The sequence below is a fragment of the Pantherophis guttatus genome, chromosome 2, assembly GCF_059756535.1.
Source record: "Pantherophis guttatus breed Tessera chromosome 2, ASM5975653v1, whole genome shotgun sequence".
Taxonomy (NCBI): Eukaryota; Metazoa; Chordata; class Lepidosauria; order Squamata; family Colubridae; genus Pantherophis; species Pantherophis guttatus.
This window is the reverse complement of record NC_142064.1, coordinates 203,508,767-203,526,929: the sequence shown is the minus strand read 5'-3', so window position 1 is coordinate 203,526,929 and position 18,163 is coordinate 203,508,767. Positions and strand designations below refer to the sequence as shown.

At 43.5% G+C, this 18,163-nt stretch overlaps 1 protein-coding gene across 1 annotated transcript; it reads left to right on the top strand.

The window, feature by feature from the left end:
* The first annotated feature begins 10,489 nt into the window (after nt 1-10,489).
* On the top strand, nt 10,490-12,449 carry LOC148115491 (ovomucoid-like). The gene is made up of 4 exons (XM_087885077.1): nt 10,490-10,630; nt 11,185-11,213; nt 11,806-11,906; nt 12,235-12,449. Exons 1-4 carry the CDS (start codon nt 10,576-10,578, stop codon nt 12,278-12,280), a joined length of 231 nt encoding a protein of 76 aa, XP_087741203.1. The 5' UTR covers nt 10,490-10,575; the 3' UTR covers nt 12,281-12,449.
* The last annotated feature ends 5,714 nt before the right edge of the window (nt 12,450-18,163 follow it).

The window sequence follows — 18,163 nt, the reverse complement described above, 5'->3', positions numbered from 1 at the left end:
ATTATATCTCCATGAATCTTCTTTTGGAACGTGTTTCTACCATACTAGATTTTTTAGATAAGGTCGTTGTTCATACTTGAAGAAAGCCAAGTATTTGCGATCTTCCGGAGAACCGGTAGTGGAAATTTTGAGCAGTTCAGAGAACCGGCAAATGCCACCTCTGGCTGGCCCCAGAATGGGGTGGGAATGGAGACTTTGCAATATCCTTCCCCCAGGAGTGGGGAGGGAATGGGGATTTAGCAGTATCCTTCCCCTGGGGTGGGGTGAGAATGGAGATTTTGCAGTATCCTTCCCCTGCCACACTCACCAAGCCACACCCATCAAACCATGCCCACAGAACCGGTAGTAAAAAAAATTGGATTTCACCACTGCATAGCTTGATTATGAAGACAAGGATTCAGCACTTCTTTTCTGGAAGGCAGGAAGTGCAAACAGTTCTGGACCCACTGCCAAAAAACAGAGTTTCCCTGCTTTGCTTCCCTGAATCTCCTCCAAATAGGAAGAACCAGTTGCTTCTCCTAGCATGAACCATGTACTTAGTTGACTTAATGGGTAGTTCTTGGTTTCTAATGGCAACTGAGATGACAATTGCCTATTTCAATTGATGTGGCTGTACAATGAGTCATCATATAGCTACAGCACATATTCTGTTTCTGAGAAAATAAGACCCAACCAGAAAATAAGCCCTAGCATGATTTTTCAGGATGCTGCTATAAGCCCTATTCCAAAAATAAGCCTCACTTAAAATCATCAACCATGACGAACCTATTTAGTACTGTTATTACCCTGAAATTAAGATGTAACTGGAAGATAAGCCCTAATGCGTCTTTTGGAACAAAAATTCATATAAGACCGAGTCTTATTTTTAAGGAAACATGGGTGGTAGTGGAAATTCTGACAGTCACAGTTGCCATCATTAAGTGAGGACCAAAAGAGAACTCCAGAAAAGAAGTAATACAGTTCCAACAACCAACTCCTCTGAATATTCCATTTCACTATCTAGTACCTATGCAGATATTTTTCCCCTTCCCCTCCTCACAATGTGTGCTGCCCCCACTCACCCACACATCAGGGTTGGTGTCGAGAGCTTTATTTAGTCTGTTCCCTCAACATTTCAATTTCAAGTTTTCAGCTAACCTCCAGCTGCAAACACAATGGATATAGACAAGATGAAAACCTATGACGAATTGTTGAACACCGAGGGAGAAATGAAAACAAGAGACGAACTGAGACAACAGGGCACGGACATTGATTGGTGGCCATATTTACAGATAAAATCAAGATACAAAATCGACATAAAAAAATTTGGAATCCAAAAAGAAAGGAATGAATTAGATAAAATCATAATGCAATCAGATAATAAATTAATAACTAAAATATATAATTATTTATTAAAATACAAATTGGAAGAAGAAGTTGTGAAGGAAAATATGATTATTTGGGCTAAAAATTTTGGATATAATATCAACTTAGAAAATTGGGAGAAAATGTGGAAGGTAAATACTAAGCTGACAATGTCCGTGCCCTATAAAGAAAATACATACAAGATGTTTTATAGGTGGCATCTTCCCCCCGCACGCTTGGCAAGGATGTTCCCTAACGCGAATCAGAACTGTTGGAAGTGCAAAACACAGAAAGGGACCTACTACCATATGTGGTGGTCATGCCCAAAGGCCAAAATTTTTTTGAAAACAATTCAGAATCAGCTGGAAGAAATCACCACCCAAAAAGTGCCCCTTAGACCGGAAACATATCTACTAGGAATACTGACAAAGGACTATAAAAAAGAGACACAATACTTGATAATACATATCCTGACCGCAGCCAGAATCACTTTCGCACAAATGTGGAAGCTAGAGGACACGCCATCAGAGGAAAAAATAATACAAAAAACAATGGAATGTGCGGAAATGGACAAACTTACCAAAGAGATACAGGGAAAAGAAGATTCAGAGTATTATTTAATTTGGCAGGAATGGTATAACTGGTTAGATAAAAAGAACACGGAATAAGGGAATACCACCCAATGATACAAAAATAAGGAAATAAAATGAAATATCGTTGTATAAATATTGGTACATGATGAAAGATAAATATACATAGATACATAGATATATAATTACCGAAGTAGCTCTACTTTTAAAGTTCAAGCTGTAAGACTTGACTTTTCTGTATAGTTAGTTTATGTATAGTTTGTTTTAATGTCTATGTTTGTATATGTATGTTTGTTTACAATAAAAAAAAACATTTCAATTTCAAGTTTTCAGCTAACCTCCAGCTGCAAATTTAGCACAGTAATTGGCTCGTGACCAAGTAGATAACTAAAAGCAAAGCAAACTTACAGCCAAACCAAAAACAGCCTTGGAAATAAAGGTTTTGCCTGGGTAGGTTCCAAAAACAAACAGCCCAAAATCCCCTCTAAGATTAGGGGCCTCCACTGACATTTGTCAACAAGTCCGGTTGTCTGAGTTTCAGGGCTTGCAAATAGAGGTCAAAGGACTATTCCAAGCCAGGAGTTCAGAGGGTCATTTTCAGTGAAGCCAGCCATGAACAAACTCCAGACTAACCTTCCAGGCAATGGCCAATTAGTCCACACACAAAGTCTGTACAAACCTTAGTTTACTAATTAAGGACTACTAATGAGCTTTCTTAGTAGTTGTTCAAACACAAGTACAGTTTAAATCAGTCTTTTCTGAACAAGGGCTGTTAATTTAACTTCATTAACAGCCGATAACTGGCTGCTCCAAACACGAACATAAACGCTTTCCGTAATTGAATTAAATCCACAAGATGCAGAGTTCTGGAAACACAAACAAGCATCTGGCCATGACCCACACTTGTTGCTTCCAGCTACGCCTCACTGTGCCTGCCATGATAAATATCCCCTCCTGGTGCAGCCCATTAAGAGGGCTGCACTTTTCCCTATCAATCTGGCAGATCTCCAACTCTCTGCCCTGTGTACTCTAGGATCTACCAAGGCTGGTAGTTCCTCCGCCTCTCCCTCATTGTCCTGAGAGCTATCCCCAATCAAGGCATGTTCTGCCAGCAGTTCAGGTTCAACACTACTAGATGTTAGGATTGCTCTCATACTCTGTCAGGCCTCTGAGGAAGATGTGGAGGAGCTGTCATCCACGGGAGACATCACCCAATGAGAACAACCAGCTGCTTCCCTTGGCATGAACCATGTAGTTGGTTGAGTCTATGGGTAGTTCTTGATTTCTAATGGCAACTGAGACCAGAATTGCCCATTCTAATTGATGTGGTCAAGTGATGAGACATTATGTGACTACCTCACCTAGTAATGGCAGTTCTGGCAGTCACAGTTGTTATTATTAAGTGAAGACCAAGGGGGAACTCCAGAAAAGGAGTAATGCAGTCACAAGCACCAACTCCTATGAGCACTCAATTTCACTATGTAGTACCTGCACTGATATTATTTTTCCTTTCCCTTTTTTACTTCGAAGGCTGACTGCTCAAGTCCCAACACAGCTATTTCTTTCCCTCCTTTTTTTCTAGCAGAAAAATTTAAAATAGGGGCAGAGCACCCGCCTTTTTTTTTTAATGAAGTTTCTTTTTTTAAACCCACAAACAAACATAGAATGCATCTTTTCTGAACAGGTTCTAGATTTATACAGCTTTTTGTTCATCTTTAACACCATTTTAACACAATTTTATATATAAATTTTCTCATATCATTTATTCTCCCTAGTTCTAAGAAACCAATATTACCCTTCAACTTAACTTATCCTACTATAATTTATGTTTTTCCCTCCTTAAAATTTAAACCCCTAAATTTAGATTCATATAACATGGTACCATCCCCGATTATTACCTTAAGTTCTCTTATTCCTATCACCAATGATTCTTTTGTCAACTATTCCAAATAATAAATTTCAACAATTAAACATATTTAATATAAATCAATTAAGTATCAATCTTACTCCAATACCTCATTTACATTTATAAAGCATAATACAATTCCCAATTATTTTCTTAAATTCATAACATATTACCATTCCGAATTATTTTCTTAAATTCTTTAATTCCAATCTAAAATATTTTTTTGTCAACTGTTTCAACTAATAGGCTTCAACATTTTTGTAACATTTTAATATCATTTTTATAAAAACCAGTTAAATATATCTAATTAATTCATAGTCCAATATATAATTAAGGCTATTTCATTTATTACAATCCCCTTCATTAATTAAGAATATTCCAATTATTCATAGACCCATATAGTTTTAAAATCACTTCATTAAAAGTACAATTTCATCTTTTATTCATTTTCTTTACCCCATTTTCTCCTTGCATTTCTTTCTCCTTTTCTATCTTTATATTTTACTTTTTTTTTCTTACCTCTTCTTCTTTTTAGTATTTTAAAATCCTGATCTCTCTTTTCCCTAATCCCAGTGTAATCATTTTATTTTTTAAAATCATAAACTCTTCTATTTTGCTGTATCTTTCCCATTATGTTTCATCCCTTTTTCTTATTTTCTCACTGATAACCCCAGTGTAATCATTTAAGTTTTTCCCCCCATTTTCTCCATTGTTAAACCCAATGTAGTAATCATTTAATTTTCCACAATCAATCTTCTTATCTTTGTCTTTGTCTTCATTTTCAGTCTCTTTTCCTTGCTTCTCGTTAGTTATTTCTTTGTCAGCTTGAATATATCTTGAATCCATTTTTTGGTCATCAAGTTTCAGTTTTCCATGAAACATTGTAGTAATTTCCCTTATTTCCATTTTCAATGATAGGTATTTTGTTGTAATCATTTCCTTCAGTTCCTGCACCATTTTGCTCTTTCTAAAAAGTTCAGTGCTATAATGATTTTTTTCCCCTCCTGAAGATGGCTCTCTACAATCCACATTTACAATTGACGAGCTCAAAAGGCATCCATTTTGGTTGCAGTCCATTTTAACAATTTTTACTTACACCAAGTCGATTTAAAATTCAGTCCAAATTTATAAAGTCCAAATTCCACGTTTCATTCCATTTAGGTTCCACTTTAGAGTCATTAACCAGTCCTTTCTATTCAGGCTTTTCTTTGTTGTTGTTTTTTTAACTCCAATTTAAGTTTCCAAATTAAAAAAGAATCATTTCAGGTTCTTGGTTTTTCTTTTTTATAAAAAAAGTTCTCCAGGTATTTTAAGTCCAAAATAAACAGATTTCTAGTTAGGCTCTGTTACTTTGTAACTTCCACCTTACTCTTCTTCTTCCATCCTTTCCCACAGCTATTAGCCACTATTAAGATGCCAGGACATTTGCAATTATTTTTAAAATCCTCTCTTTTTTCCCCCTTTCTGCCTATGAGTTAAGTATCACTCACCCAGCAGTAATATTCCATTCAATTCTCCGTTCCTGCACATTGCTTAATCAGGTTGCCCCAGTTTACTGATGGTCATAATGGCCGCTGCCCCCCACTGCAGAGTCAGAGAGAATTTCCTCTGACCTCCGAGGATCTTGCCTGTTCCTCTTGGTCTTCCAAGGTGCCTCTCTTTCCTCTCTGTCCCTACAGGACAGATCCGGTCCGAAGACCCCTCTGCAGCCCGGGATTTCGTCAGCCTGGGATTTCGTGGTGCTCATTAGAGCCCGCTAATCCCTGACTGTCTCACCATGATCCTTCTGGTTGAATCCCTGAGTGCCCTCCTTAAAGGGTAGAAACTGCACGGCAGTATATTGGAAGCAGGCACCATCTGTTCTGTCCCAGCTATGGACCACAAAGAACGCAGCACACACAAAGTCTGTACAAACCTTAGTTTACTAATTAAGGACTACTAATGAGCTTTCTTAGTAGTTGTTCAAACACAAGTACAATTTAAATCAGTCTTTTCTGAACAAGGGCTGTTAATTTAACTTCATTAACAGCCGATAAGAGTCCAAGGAATAATAACTCAATTCTGAGGCACAGTCTTTCAGATAACCGTAAGCTTACTGTGGCTGGCAAAATGCCCAGAAGCAATTTGCAGGAAAAATGACAAGAGAGAAGCAAAAGCCGATCAGACGTTTCTGGAGTCAATAAGCGAAGGAATATGAACAAAGATGTTTTCTGCAAAATGCCTCAGTCATCGTCATTCCTTAAATAGGCTAGGGGAGTGGCCAATTAGCCCCAAGCCTTACTCTCAAGGAGACCTCCTCCTGAGGAGCCATTCCTGCCTTTTGGCCGCTCTGCGCCCCCTGCATTATGAAGAGGCTTTTCCTCTTCTTTCTCTTCACTTATGGGAGCTTCTGGAGGTTCTGAAGGCGCTGGCTGAATCCCCACCTCTGACACCAACTCTTCTCCAGCCTCCTCATTGTCTAACTCGGGTGCCAGCTGCACAGGCTGCTGGTGAATAACCACACCAGCCTCCTCACTGTCAGAATCAGCTAATTTAATTTAATTTAATTAATTCAATTTATGTGCCAACCCTCTCCGAAGACCCAGGGCGCCAGCTGAACAGGTCACTGGTGGGCCACAACATCATCTTTGAAACTAAGGCAAGGAATTGTGGTGTCCCTGAATGACCCACTTCCATGATGACACTGCAAAGCCTTCATGGCTTGGAACCGGGTTACCTGATGGACCGTCTTTTTCAATGTGTTCCCACCTATTTAATCTGGTCCAGCAGGATGGGCATCATCTGGGTGTCATCAGCAAAGAATGTCAGCTGGCAGAGACCAGGAGTCTTGCTTTTCCTGCCATAGAGCCTGTCTCCTGGAGCATCTCCATTCCTGAGATGAGGATGGATTTGACCCTGCTGCCCTTTGGGAAAGCTTTGAAGTCCTGGCTCTGTACCTGGGCCTGAGGTCCTGAATGTGTGAAGAGCTCCGTTTCCTGTTCATGCTGACACTGATGGATTGTAAGAAATCTAGGCTATTTGTAGTTAATTTCTTTTCTTAAATGTGTTTTAATTGTTTTTATGATTGTTTGGTGCCCAGAGTCACTGATTTGAGATGGGCAGCTATACTAAAACAATGAAATATGAAATGAAATAAGACAGAGAATTCCTGGCATATTGTGATTCTGGATAAAGGAATGACAGGGAAGGGTCAACATGGGTACTGCTGCTCTTTAAATCTCTCTCTGCCTCATTTTGTCATGTTGCAGCAAAGACCCTGCTTTACTTTCAGTTTCGCTTTTTCACCATAGCTAGGGGAAAAAAAAATCTCCTCCAGGAATTTACCACTTTGCAGCTAGCTAGCAACAGAGCCCTCTGCAAAACAGCTGAGAGCAAATCAGCTGAGAGTCGGGAGCCTGATCAAATCAACTTATGGTAATTAACCTATGCTTAAGCTGAAAGGGGCTGTTTTTTTCTATTTTTGCAGGCACCAGTCTACTCATTTGTTTTCTTTTAGCACTGATCAGCTGTAGGGCGGCCCTTTGAAGCCCCACAGCAAGAATTTAAACATTTTTCCCCCCCTAGCCATCAGCTGGGACTCAGGAGGCAGCAATAGATTGGGAGTGGGCGGGGTAAGCGACTGGTGACCGATGATCCAACAGAGGCAGAGGGTCAGGGTGAGTGAAGGCATGGGAGGGGGGGCGAGAGAGGGCTTTGGCGACCCCTGTGAAATGGCCATTCGACTCCCAAAGGGGTCGCGACCCCCAGGTTGAGAACCACTGGAATAGAGTGCGAAGAATAGGCTAGGCTCTGAGTATCAGCATCTAGGGGACTGAATGAGAAGGGCTGAAGAAATGATCCATTACAGACTAAATTCTAGTCATCGTTCCCCTCACCTTCCTTATTGTTTAGGCATAGATTGAATAGTTTGTAGGGAACTAAATCTGGCATGTCCACACTTTATAACTTTACTCCACCCTACAATACCAAATCAAGTATTTGCCATCTCAAATTCCCATCCCATTGTGCCTCCAGTGAGAAAACTTACAGCAATGTTCTTTTTCTGCAAGAAATATTCGTAGGTATAAGATTTACTTATACAATATTGATATCTTGTTTCCCCTAAAATAAGACATCCCCTGATAATAAGCCCAATTGAGCTTTTGAGTGCATGCACTAAAATAAGCGCTCCCTATGAAAATAAGCGCTCCCCAAAAATAAGCACTCCCCCCCAAAATTTAAACACATGCACAGCCAGCCCCACCATTTCCTCTGGTTAGGGTTAGGGAGACAGAGCTGGAAATCGAGTAAGACAGAAAGAGGAGCCCCATCTTTCTCCATGCGCCCCAAAGTAATAAGACATCTCTTAAAATAAGGCCAAGCACTTATTTTGGGGTTCAAAAAAATATAAGACAGAGTCTTATTTTCAGGGAAACATGGTATGTGTTACTAATATTATATGTTAGTAAATAACAGGAGGCAAAAATTAAACATTGGTAACTGATATCACATAAATGAGGAGAACCTTTCTCATAATAGTATAAGCACTTCTGCATATATTGTAATCCCTGAACCACTAACATATTGGCACGAGAACCTTCCTCAACATCTGCCTTGCATATCTATATCTATAACCAGAAACTCATTCCCATTCAGATGTATTCAAGTATGAAATTCTATCATGTGCTGTCTGACTTGGGAGGAAAATCGCACATTTTGTTTCTAAAGGAATATCTTACTTATGAGGACAAGGATTCAGCACTTCTTTTCTGGAAGGCAGGCAGTGTTGGGGGGGAAACAGTTCTGGCTCCACCACCAAAAAAAGTTTCCAAGCTTTGCCTCCTCAAATCTCCTCTAAATGAGGAACAACTGGTTGCTTCTCCTGCCATGAACAATATAGTTGGTTGGCTCTTTTGTTTGTAATGGCAACTGAGACCAGAATTGCCTGTTATAATTGATGTGGTTGTAAAGTGAGACATCATATGACTGCAGCACCTAGAAATAATGGTTCTCGCAGTCACTGCTGCCCTCATTAAGCGAGCACCAAGAGGTTGTGGTTTAACTGAACACTTAGTTTGTCAAGAGTTTATCTTGTAGTGTAAGAAGAAACAATTGCACCATATCTTAAACCACACGGCCTCATCACTGCAGTAAGACTCAAAGATACTTTCCAACTCTGATTCTAGATAACAAAAAATATTCTCCCCAACTTCCTTTCTTTCTTTTGCCACAGACATCCTGTTTCCATTTGCAAGTCTTTGTATTTTGTTATCTTCTCCAATTCTTTCTCTTCTCTTCTGCTCCCACATCCACTATCCAGACTTTTTTGTCTTTCTAATCAATAATTGTTAAGTCTGTTGTGTTATATGGCAGATGCTTGTCTTTGATTCTAAAGTCAGAGGGCACTTTTGTTTCTTCATTTTTATGGAGAAGTTTGAAAGTCTGCAACAGTATAAAGTATCTGGGGGTGCAGACAGCTAACAGTCTGAATTGGCCTCTCCACATGTCATCCTTAGTGAGTGTGCAAACCAGCATCTGCCTTTTCTGCGTTGGATGAGGAGAACACATCTTTCTCCTTCAGTCCTGGCCACTTTTTACCAAAGTACAGTTGAGAGAATTTTAACAAACTGCACCACTGTTTGGTTTGGGGGCAGCAGTGCCTCATGTAGAAAGTCCATACAGAGAATGGTAAGGACAGCCAAGAAGATTATAGGATGCTCCCTTCCTGTTATTCAGGGTACTGCTTATAAGTGCTAGGTGCTTAGAGCTCAAAGAATTGTTAGAGATCCCACACACCCACTTTACTGTCTGCTTCTGTTGCTCCTGTCTGGGAGGAGGTTTTGAGGTATTTCTAGCAGGACTTCCAGATTCTGTAACAGCATTGTTCCCTACACCATCCATCTGGTAAACTCGCAAGATTCATTTTTCTCTATATATACATGTATACATCTGAACTATTTATTTATTTATTTATTTATTTATGTTTATGTGGTGTATATTGGAGGTGATGACCCTTTGAGAGCCATATGCAACAAAATTTCATTTTAATCTATGCCGATTAGTTTACTTTCAAAGTGACAACTAAACTTATTCTTTCTATCTATCTGTCTCTGTCTGTCTGTCCATCCAACCAACTGTCCATCCATCATCCAGCCATCTATCGATCCATCTATATCTATCTATCTATCTATCTATCTATCTATCTATCTATCTATCTATCATCTATCTATCTATCTATCTATCTATCTATCTATCTATCTATCTATCTATCTATCATCTATCTATGAGCCATGGTGGTGCAGTGGTTAGAGTGCAGTACTGCAGCCTACTTCTGCTGACTGCCGGCTGACTGCAATTTGGCAATTCAAATTTCATCAGGCTCAAGGTTGGCTCAGCCTTCTATCCTTCTGAGGTCAACCCAAATTGTTGGGGGTAATATGCTGACTCTGTAAACTGCTTAGAGAGGGCTGTAAAGCACTGTAAAGTCTAAGTGCTATTGCTATTGCTATCTATCTAAATATTTTAATCAGGAGAGAAATGTTTCTTGAATACTGGGTTAATTGTGTAAAAGGAAGTTTACCAACTGGCAAGCTTGCCACCCACTTCAGCAACAGCCAATTCCACATCCAATTGCATCCAGAAGGAAGAAATTTCATCACCAAAGTAGTCAGGAAGGGCAGGAGAAAGATTAGAGGCCTCTCCTTCAGCATCAACTGCTCCAAAGAGTCCTATTTCAGTCAAGTTCAGTGAGGAATCATGAAGCCAGGAAGCTTTCTGCTACTCACTCTGCTCCTCTTCTCATTGTACTCTGGTAAGTTCTGTTTACTACTCCAACTTTTCCTTTTCTGATAGATTTGAGGATACCCTCATCTCCAGGAAAAAGCAGACAATAGTCCATAGATATCCTCAAGGCTGGCTCAGTGGGAAATAATTCTGGCTCAGAGGATCTGCCCAAGAAGCAAATAAAAATTGGAGGCTCTTGGTGCAGAATTGGCTATTTCACTGGAAGACCCGCTAACCAGGGGTTTTCCAGTTGTGACTCATAGTTTCTAAAAGGTCTGATGCAGCATTCCCAATAGTTGGAATAAAGTACAGGTACATTTCAGGTACATAAGTAGAATTCCGGTAGAAATCAACAGTTTTCAACTGCCTATTGATATCCCCATCACCTGTAATGGTTCGTTTTCACTGGATTTTGTGTTAATGTTTTCTTTTTATTTCAGCAAGTCAAGGATTTTAATGGAAGGGAGGGAGGGAGCCAGGACAGCACAAATTGAAATGCACCTATTATTAAAAAAAAAAAAAAAAAGGAGATAACATGGAATTATTTCAGATGTTCACATTTGGCATGGTTTTCCCCCCCAGATATTGCTGCAGGAAGAATCAATACAGCGGTGAGTAGTTTTAGTTATTAAATTTTAGTTATTAAATGAAATCCTTGGATAGGACTCAGACGTGTGGATGCATAATAACCCCATACCTGTCCCTCCCCATTACTATCATCTTTGTGGCCAAAATATTGTAAGCTCAGATACAATAAGAATGATTTTTCAGGCAGTTTCCTCTCAACTTCCTCCATCAGCCAACAATTAAAAACATTTGCAGTGCAAAATGTAAACAATAAAAACTAAACAATGTTTTAAGTTACTGTTACAAAGCTGTTTCTTTCAGTGTATCTTACGTGCATACGGAGCCTTAATAGTGAGGCAGGTGTTGCAAACTATGCAGATCTAAACAGAAATATAACAACTGTAAATTATAATTCCTAAAAATCCCAAATCCATTTTCCAGCATTGATAATGTAATATATTACAAGAAGGAGTACCACCTGGAACAGGAAGGAACTTTGCAGAAGAAAGAATTAAAAGCTGGCAGGATAGACATTCATAATCATTTTGGCTAAGTTTATCCAAATTATCATCAGAACTGTGCCCTTAAAAAGGACAGGGCAGCTCTATGAAATATGTCATTTGCTTTTACCCATAGAATTATTGTGGGGCGTATGTCCGACCCGCGGTTTATCGACTCCATTGTGGCTCTGATGGCAGGACTTATGCCAACGAGTGGGATTTCTGCGAGGCTTATCTGTAAGTACATGTTTCAACTTTAGAAGAAAGCATTTGGATCGGTAGCCCTGGATTTCTAGGCTTCAAAAAAGAAGTGTGCAAACCTATCCTCAAGTATTCACTCAAAAACCATTTTCTGCCACAGATCAGTTGCATGGTGGTTCCAAGGAGACTATGTTACTAATTTTAGGGGGAGAGGGAAGGATAGGCAAATTGTCACTTTCAGAAAATGCCAAGTAATATTGTTGACTATTACAGACCTATGGCTGGGTGAGCCACTATAGTGGATGTATCTCTCTAGATTTTTAATTTAGTTTTTATCCCTGTTTCCTTCCCTCTTTCTCTTCAGTCGCAGTGGAAGAAAACTTCGGCTGAGACACTTCGGAAGATGTTGAAATCTTAAAATGTAGAAGACTAAGAAACATTTATTAATAATATCTCACCATCTTCATGCCCTGCTCATTAGGATCCCCACCAAAACTTTCTGTTCTTCCCTCTAGTTCTGCTCTGTTGCTGTATTAAATGTCTTTCACGGATTTATCAATAAACAAAGCAAAGCATTATATCTCCATGAATCTTCTTTTGGAACATGTTTCTACCGTACTAGATTTTTTAGATAAGGTCATTGTTCATACTTGAAGAAAGCCAAGTATTTGGGATCTTCTGGAGAACCGGTAGTGGAAATTTTGAGCAGTTCAGAGAACCGGCAAATGCCACCTCTGGCTGGCCCCAGAATGGGGTGGGAATGGAGACTTTGCAATATCCTTCCCCCAGGAGTGGGGAGGGAATGGGGATTTAGCAGTATCCTTCCCCTGGGGTGGGCTGAGAATGGAGATTTTGCCGTATCCTTCCCCTGCCACACCCACCAAGCCACACCCACCAAGCCATGCCCACAGAACCGGTAGTAAAAAAAAAATGGATTTCACCACTGCATAGCTTGATTATGAAGACAAGGATTCAGCACTTCTTTTCTGGAAGGCAGGAAGTGCAAACAGTTGACTTAATGGGTAGTTCTTAGTTTCTAATGGCAACTGAGATGACAATTGCCTATTTCAATTGATGTGGCTGTACAATGAGTCATCATATGGCTACAGCACGTATTCTGTTTCTGAGAAAATAAGACCCAACCAGAAAATAAGCCCTAGCATGATTTTTCAGGATGCTGCTATAAGCCCTATTCCAAAAATAAGCCTCACTTAAAATCATCAACCATGACGAACCTATTTAGTACTGTATTACCCTGAAATTAAGATGTAACTGGAAGATAAGCCCTAATGCGTCTTTTGAAACAAAAATTCATATAAGACCGAGTCTTATTTTTAAGGAAACATGGGTGGTAGTGGAAATTCTCACAGTCACAGTTGCCATCATTAAGTGAGGAGTCAATTGTGCATGTCCAAGATGGCGGCCCCCGCTGGGATCGCGATCTGAGGACGGGGTGCCGACCTATCTTTTGGGTCTTTAGGGGGTCGTTTTGGAGACCCAAGACCCCAGGACCAGTTAGGGGAGCTCCCTGCCAATACGGAGAGGGTTTTCTCTCCCTCCGTGACTGAGCAGAGAGGAAGAGCGGAAGAGCGATGTCGGGAGCGGCGGGCAGCTCAGCTGGTGGCGGTGGCGTTTTTCACAGCCGGAGGCCGCCTGGGAGTTGGAACGGCATCGCGCGGCAAGATTCTAAACCCGGGGAGTTTAACTGCCCGAAAAGTTGTAAGATGTGTCGGGCACTCCCGAAAATCTCTGGGACGCCGCCAGGCTTGTTTGGTGCTGGCGATGATGGTGCAGTGGCTGCGGCAGCGAGGGCGATGGCTACGGTCTACTTGGTGGTCTGAGGGCCCTGGTGACCCCCACCGTGGAGTTGGAGCTGGGGGGCAACGAAACAACAAGGCGCTGGCGACCCCCCCTTGGATTTGGAGTTGGTGGAGACGGGGGGGGGGGCAACGAAATGAAACAACAAGAGTGGGAGATCTGCAACCAGGGTTGGGGCTAGGACCTGGTGTGATATCTTTTCCCAGGTCTAGGAGACTTCAAATTGTGGTTGTGTTAGGGCTGGGGGCTTGAGACAACTGCCTCACTTTTTGCCCCATTTCTCTCTCCTCCAGTGTTCCCCTTTAAGACCGGGCCCATTTGCACCAGCTGTTAGCCCATGGGATTCACCTGGCTATGCCTATACTATCTAAACCCCCGTGACTGTGGATAGGGCTATTCCATCTGAAACAGAGGATGGTACATTGCTGCATCCCGTCAGCTGAGGGGGCTGGACATCAGTTTGATCACCGTGAGAGGGTGGCCTGGATGTCGGGGCCCCTGGGGGCTGAACCGGGATGATCTTACATATATACACTTTGTCAGCGGAGGGGATTTGACCATCGGACCAACCGCCGTGAGAGGGTGGTTTTGGGACCTGACCCCGGACACTGTCTGTCTGCATTGGTTCATCGCTGTCATCTCACCACAAGAGGGGGCTGACCAGCTGACCTAACCACCGTGAGAGGGTGGTAGGATCTATTGCCTCCCTTGGATTGTGGTCGTCTTGGTTCTGGACTTTGTCCCCTGTTGTGAGGGGACAGTGGACTTGGTCCTGTAAATATGTTTTTGAGATCCCCCATTTCTTTGTCTTCTCCCCTGGTCCTTTTTTATTAACCCTTAGGATATGGTCTTGCTTACCCGTTTGGTTAAGATGTACTCAGCAGCGGAGCTTCTTGGTCTGCGAGACTCCCCCCTCTTGCAGGCTTGGCCTTCCACTCTATCAAGGGCCTACCTCGATGACAGGCTTTGGAACCCCGAGAGGTGGCATGCCACAAAGAGGGGGCTGCGGGATTTTTTAAAATTGTCTCTGTCTAAACTTTTAAGGGGTCTGGGGAGGGGGGAGGGGGGTTGGATAGGAATAGTGTTGTGGGTTTGGGGGATAACCCACCTAGGGGAGGGGAGGGCCAGGCCAGGGTGTGTGGCAGGAGGTGGGGGGGATCCGGGGGTAATGGGGGTGTCAAGCTTGTCCAGACTGTGTTTCCACCATTGGTACTGTGAGTGGGAGGGGTAGATATGGCGGGAGCAGGGGGCCATATCATGTTAAGGGAGCACGCACCTGCTGTCTTCAAGTGGTAGGGCACTCCGGCCCCCAAAGCTCTACTCGTTTTCCAGGTTGCACAGACCCTCAGGGCCTGGGCCTCCGACTGATGTTGTGCAACACCAGGTCTGTAGTAAATAAAGCCCCCCTCATTTGTGATCTTGTTCAGGAGGGGGGAGCGGACTTGGCGGGTATTACGGAGACCTGGGCCCGGAGGGAGGGGTCCCACTGGTAGAAATGTGCCCACCAGGCTTCCATGCATTCCATAAGCTGAGGCCACAGGGGAGGGGAGGGGGAGTAGCGGTTATTATTAGAGAAGGCCTTAGGCCGAGGGAGACCACTGTTCCTCAGACGGCCGGCTGTGAGTCCCTCCTTGTGAAGTGAGGCCATGGGGTTCAGATGGGTTTGCTGATCACGTACCTGGCTTCCTGCCACGTGGCTGCAGCCCTGCCTGAGCTACTCAATGTTATCGCCGCGGTGGCGGTTGATACCCCCAGACTTATGGTCATGGGGGACTTTAACCTACCGTCCGTGGGTGAGGCATCTGAGGTGGCTCGGGAGTTCATGGCTTCTATGATGGCCATGGACCTGACCCAGCTAATTCATGGCCCTACGCACATGGGGAGAAACACACTGGACCTGGTTTTTGTCTCTGGACAGTGGTTGAGTGATCTTGAGATAGGGGACATAGTCATTGAGCCCTTGTCATGGTCGGATCACTCTCTCCTTCGCCTTGATCTTCGAACCGCTACCCCACCGCAGGGAGGTGGAACCAGTAAGATGGTACCGCCCCAGGCGCCTGATGGAACCTGATAGGTTCCAGATGGAGCTTGGGCCAATCCCCGAGGATCTTGCACACGCCTCGACTGGAGACCTAGTGGCCGCCTGGGATAGGGCGGCCGCTGGAGCTCTGGATCGAGTCATGCCTTTGTGGCCTCTGACTGATCTCACCTGGCTCCTTGGTTCACCAAGGAGCTGAGGGAGATAAAGCACTGGAAAAGATGCCTAGAGAGTAGTTGGAGGGCTAGTCTTTCTGAATCGGACCAGACACTGGTAAGATCTCATATTAAGAATTACCTAGTGGCGATAAAAGGAGCAAAATGTACCAATTTTGCTGCTCTTATTGCGTCATCAGATAATCGCCCAGCCGCCCTGTTTAGGATGACCCGCTCCCTGCTCCATCAGGAAGCGCGGGAGGACCCCTTGGAGGGAAAAGCCGAGGATTTTGTTCAATATCTGCATGACAAAATCACTCAGATTCAGGAAGGTCTGGACTCCGACTGGGTAGTCTCAGGGGGAGGGACTTGTGCAGGTCTTGAGAATGTTATCTGGGATGAGTTTGATCCTGTGATCCCAGATGACGTGGACAGGATTCTGGGTAGATTGAACGTGACCACATGTTTGTTGAACCCGTGTCCCTCCTGGTTAGTGCTGGCTTCCCAGGAGGTGACACGAGACTGGCTCCAGGGGATTATAAATGCTTCATTGGGTGAGGGTGCTTTCCCCGCCGCCTTGAAGGAGGCGGTGGTGAGGCCTCTCCTCAAGAAGCCTTCCCTGGACCTGGCAGTATTGGCTAATTATTGTCCAGTCTCCAACCTTCACTTTGTTGCGAAGGTTGTTGAGAGTGTGGTTGCATGACAGCTTCCCCAGTACCTGGATGAAACTTCGTATCTAGATCCATTCCAGTCGGGTTTCAGGCCTGGGTACAGCACGGAAACGGCATTGGTCGTGTTGGTTGATGATCTCTGGAGGGCTCGGGACAAGGGTTGCTCCTCTGTCCTGGTCCTGTTATATCTCTCAGCGGCTTTTGATACCATCGACCATGGTATCATGCTGCACCGGTTGAAAGAGTTGGGGGTGGGAGGCACCGTTCTACGGTGGTTCTCCTCCTTTCTCTCTGACCGGTCGCAGTCTGTGTTAACAGGGGGGCAGAGGTCGACCCCGAGGCCCCTCATATGTGGGGTGCTGCAGGGATCGGTCCTCTTGCCCCTTTTGTTCAACATTCATGTAAAGCCGCTGGGCGAGATCATCCGTGGTTTCAGAGTGAAGTACCATCAGTACGCTGATTACACCCAGCTGTACATCTCCACCCCAGGCCACCCAAACGATGCCCTTGAAGTGATGTCCCGGTGCCTGGAGGCCTTGCGGATCTGGATGGGGAGGAACAGGCTCAGGCTCAACCCATCCAAGACTGAGTGGCTGTGGTTTACGAGGTCCCGATATAGTCAGCTGGCACCATCGCTGACTATTGGGGGCAAATCATTGGCCCCCACGGAAAGGGCTCGCAACTTGGCCGTCCTCCTGGATTCACGGCTGTCTTTAGAAGAGCACTTGACGGCCATGACCAGGAGGATTTTTCATCAGGTTCGCCTGATCCGCCAGTTGCGTCCCTTTCTAGATCGGGACTCCCTACACACAGTCACTCATGCCCTCGTCACCTCTCGTCTGGACTATTGTAACGCTCTCTACATGGGGCTCCTCTTGAGGTGCACTCGGCGGCTCCAACTGGCGCAGAGTGCGGCCGCGCAGGTGGTTATGGGAGCAATGTGGAGTTCCCATGTAACACCTCTCCTGTGCGAGCTGCACTGGCTCCCGGTGGTCTTCCGAGTGCGCTTCAAGGTTCTGGTTATCACCTTTAAAGTACTCCATGGCTTAGGACCTGGTTATCTACGGGACCGCCTGCTACCACCAATAGCCTCCCACCGGCCAGTACACTCCCATAGAGAGGGGCTCCTCCAGGTCCCGTTGGCCAAACTATGTTGACTGGCGGCCCCTAAGGGGAGAGCCTTCTCTGTGGGGGCACTTACGATCTGAAACGAGCTCCCCCCGGAGATATGGAGGATCCCGGATCTGCGCACCTTTCATCGTGCGCTTAAGACTTTTTTATTTCATCAAGCTGGCCTGGCCTAAATCTTTTCCCCTTTTAAATGTAAATTTTAATTTGTTTTAAATTATGGGATATTTTAAATTCAGCCAAATTATTTAATTCGTTTTTTTAATCTATTTTAAATTTTTGTATTTATGTGTTCTATCTTGTGGCTGTTCACCGCCCTGAGTCCTTCGGGAGAAGGGCGGTATAGAAATTTAATAAAATAAAATAAATAAATAAATAACATAAAAGAGAACTCCAGAAAAGAAGTAATACAGTTCCAACAACCAACTCCTATGAGTATTCCATTTCACTATCTAGTACCTACTCAGATATTTTTCCCCTTCC

Bases quoted from the DNA above. Each gene is read 5' to 3' on its own strand.
- LOC148115491 (XM_087885077.1), top strand. From the start codon at position 10,576: ATGAAGCCAGGAAGCTTTCTGCTACTCACTCTGCTCCTCTTCTCATTG. The intron at 10,631-11,184 runs GTAAGTTCTGTT...TTTCCCCCCCAG, and splicing joins CCTCTTCTCATTGTACTCTG to ATATTGCTGCAGGAAGAATC. The intron at 11,214-11,805 runs GTGAGTAGTTTT...TTTTACCCATAG, and splicing joins CAGGAAGAATCAATACAGCG to AATTATTGTGGGGCGTATGT.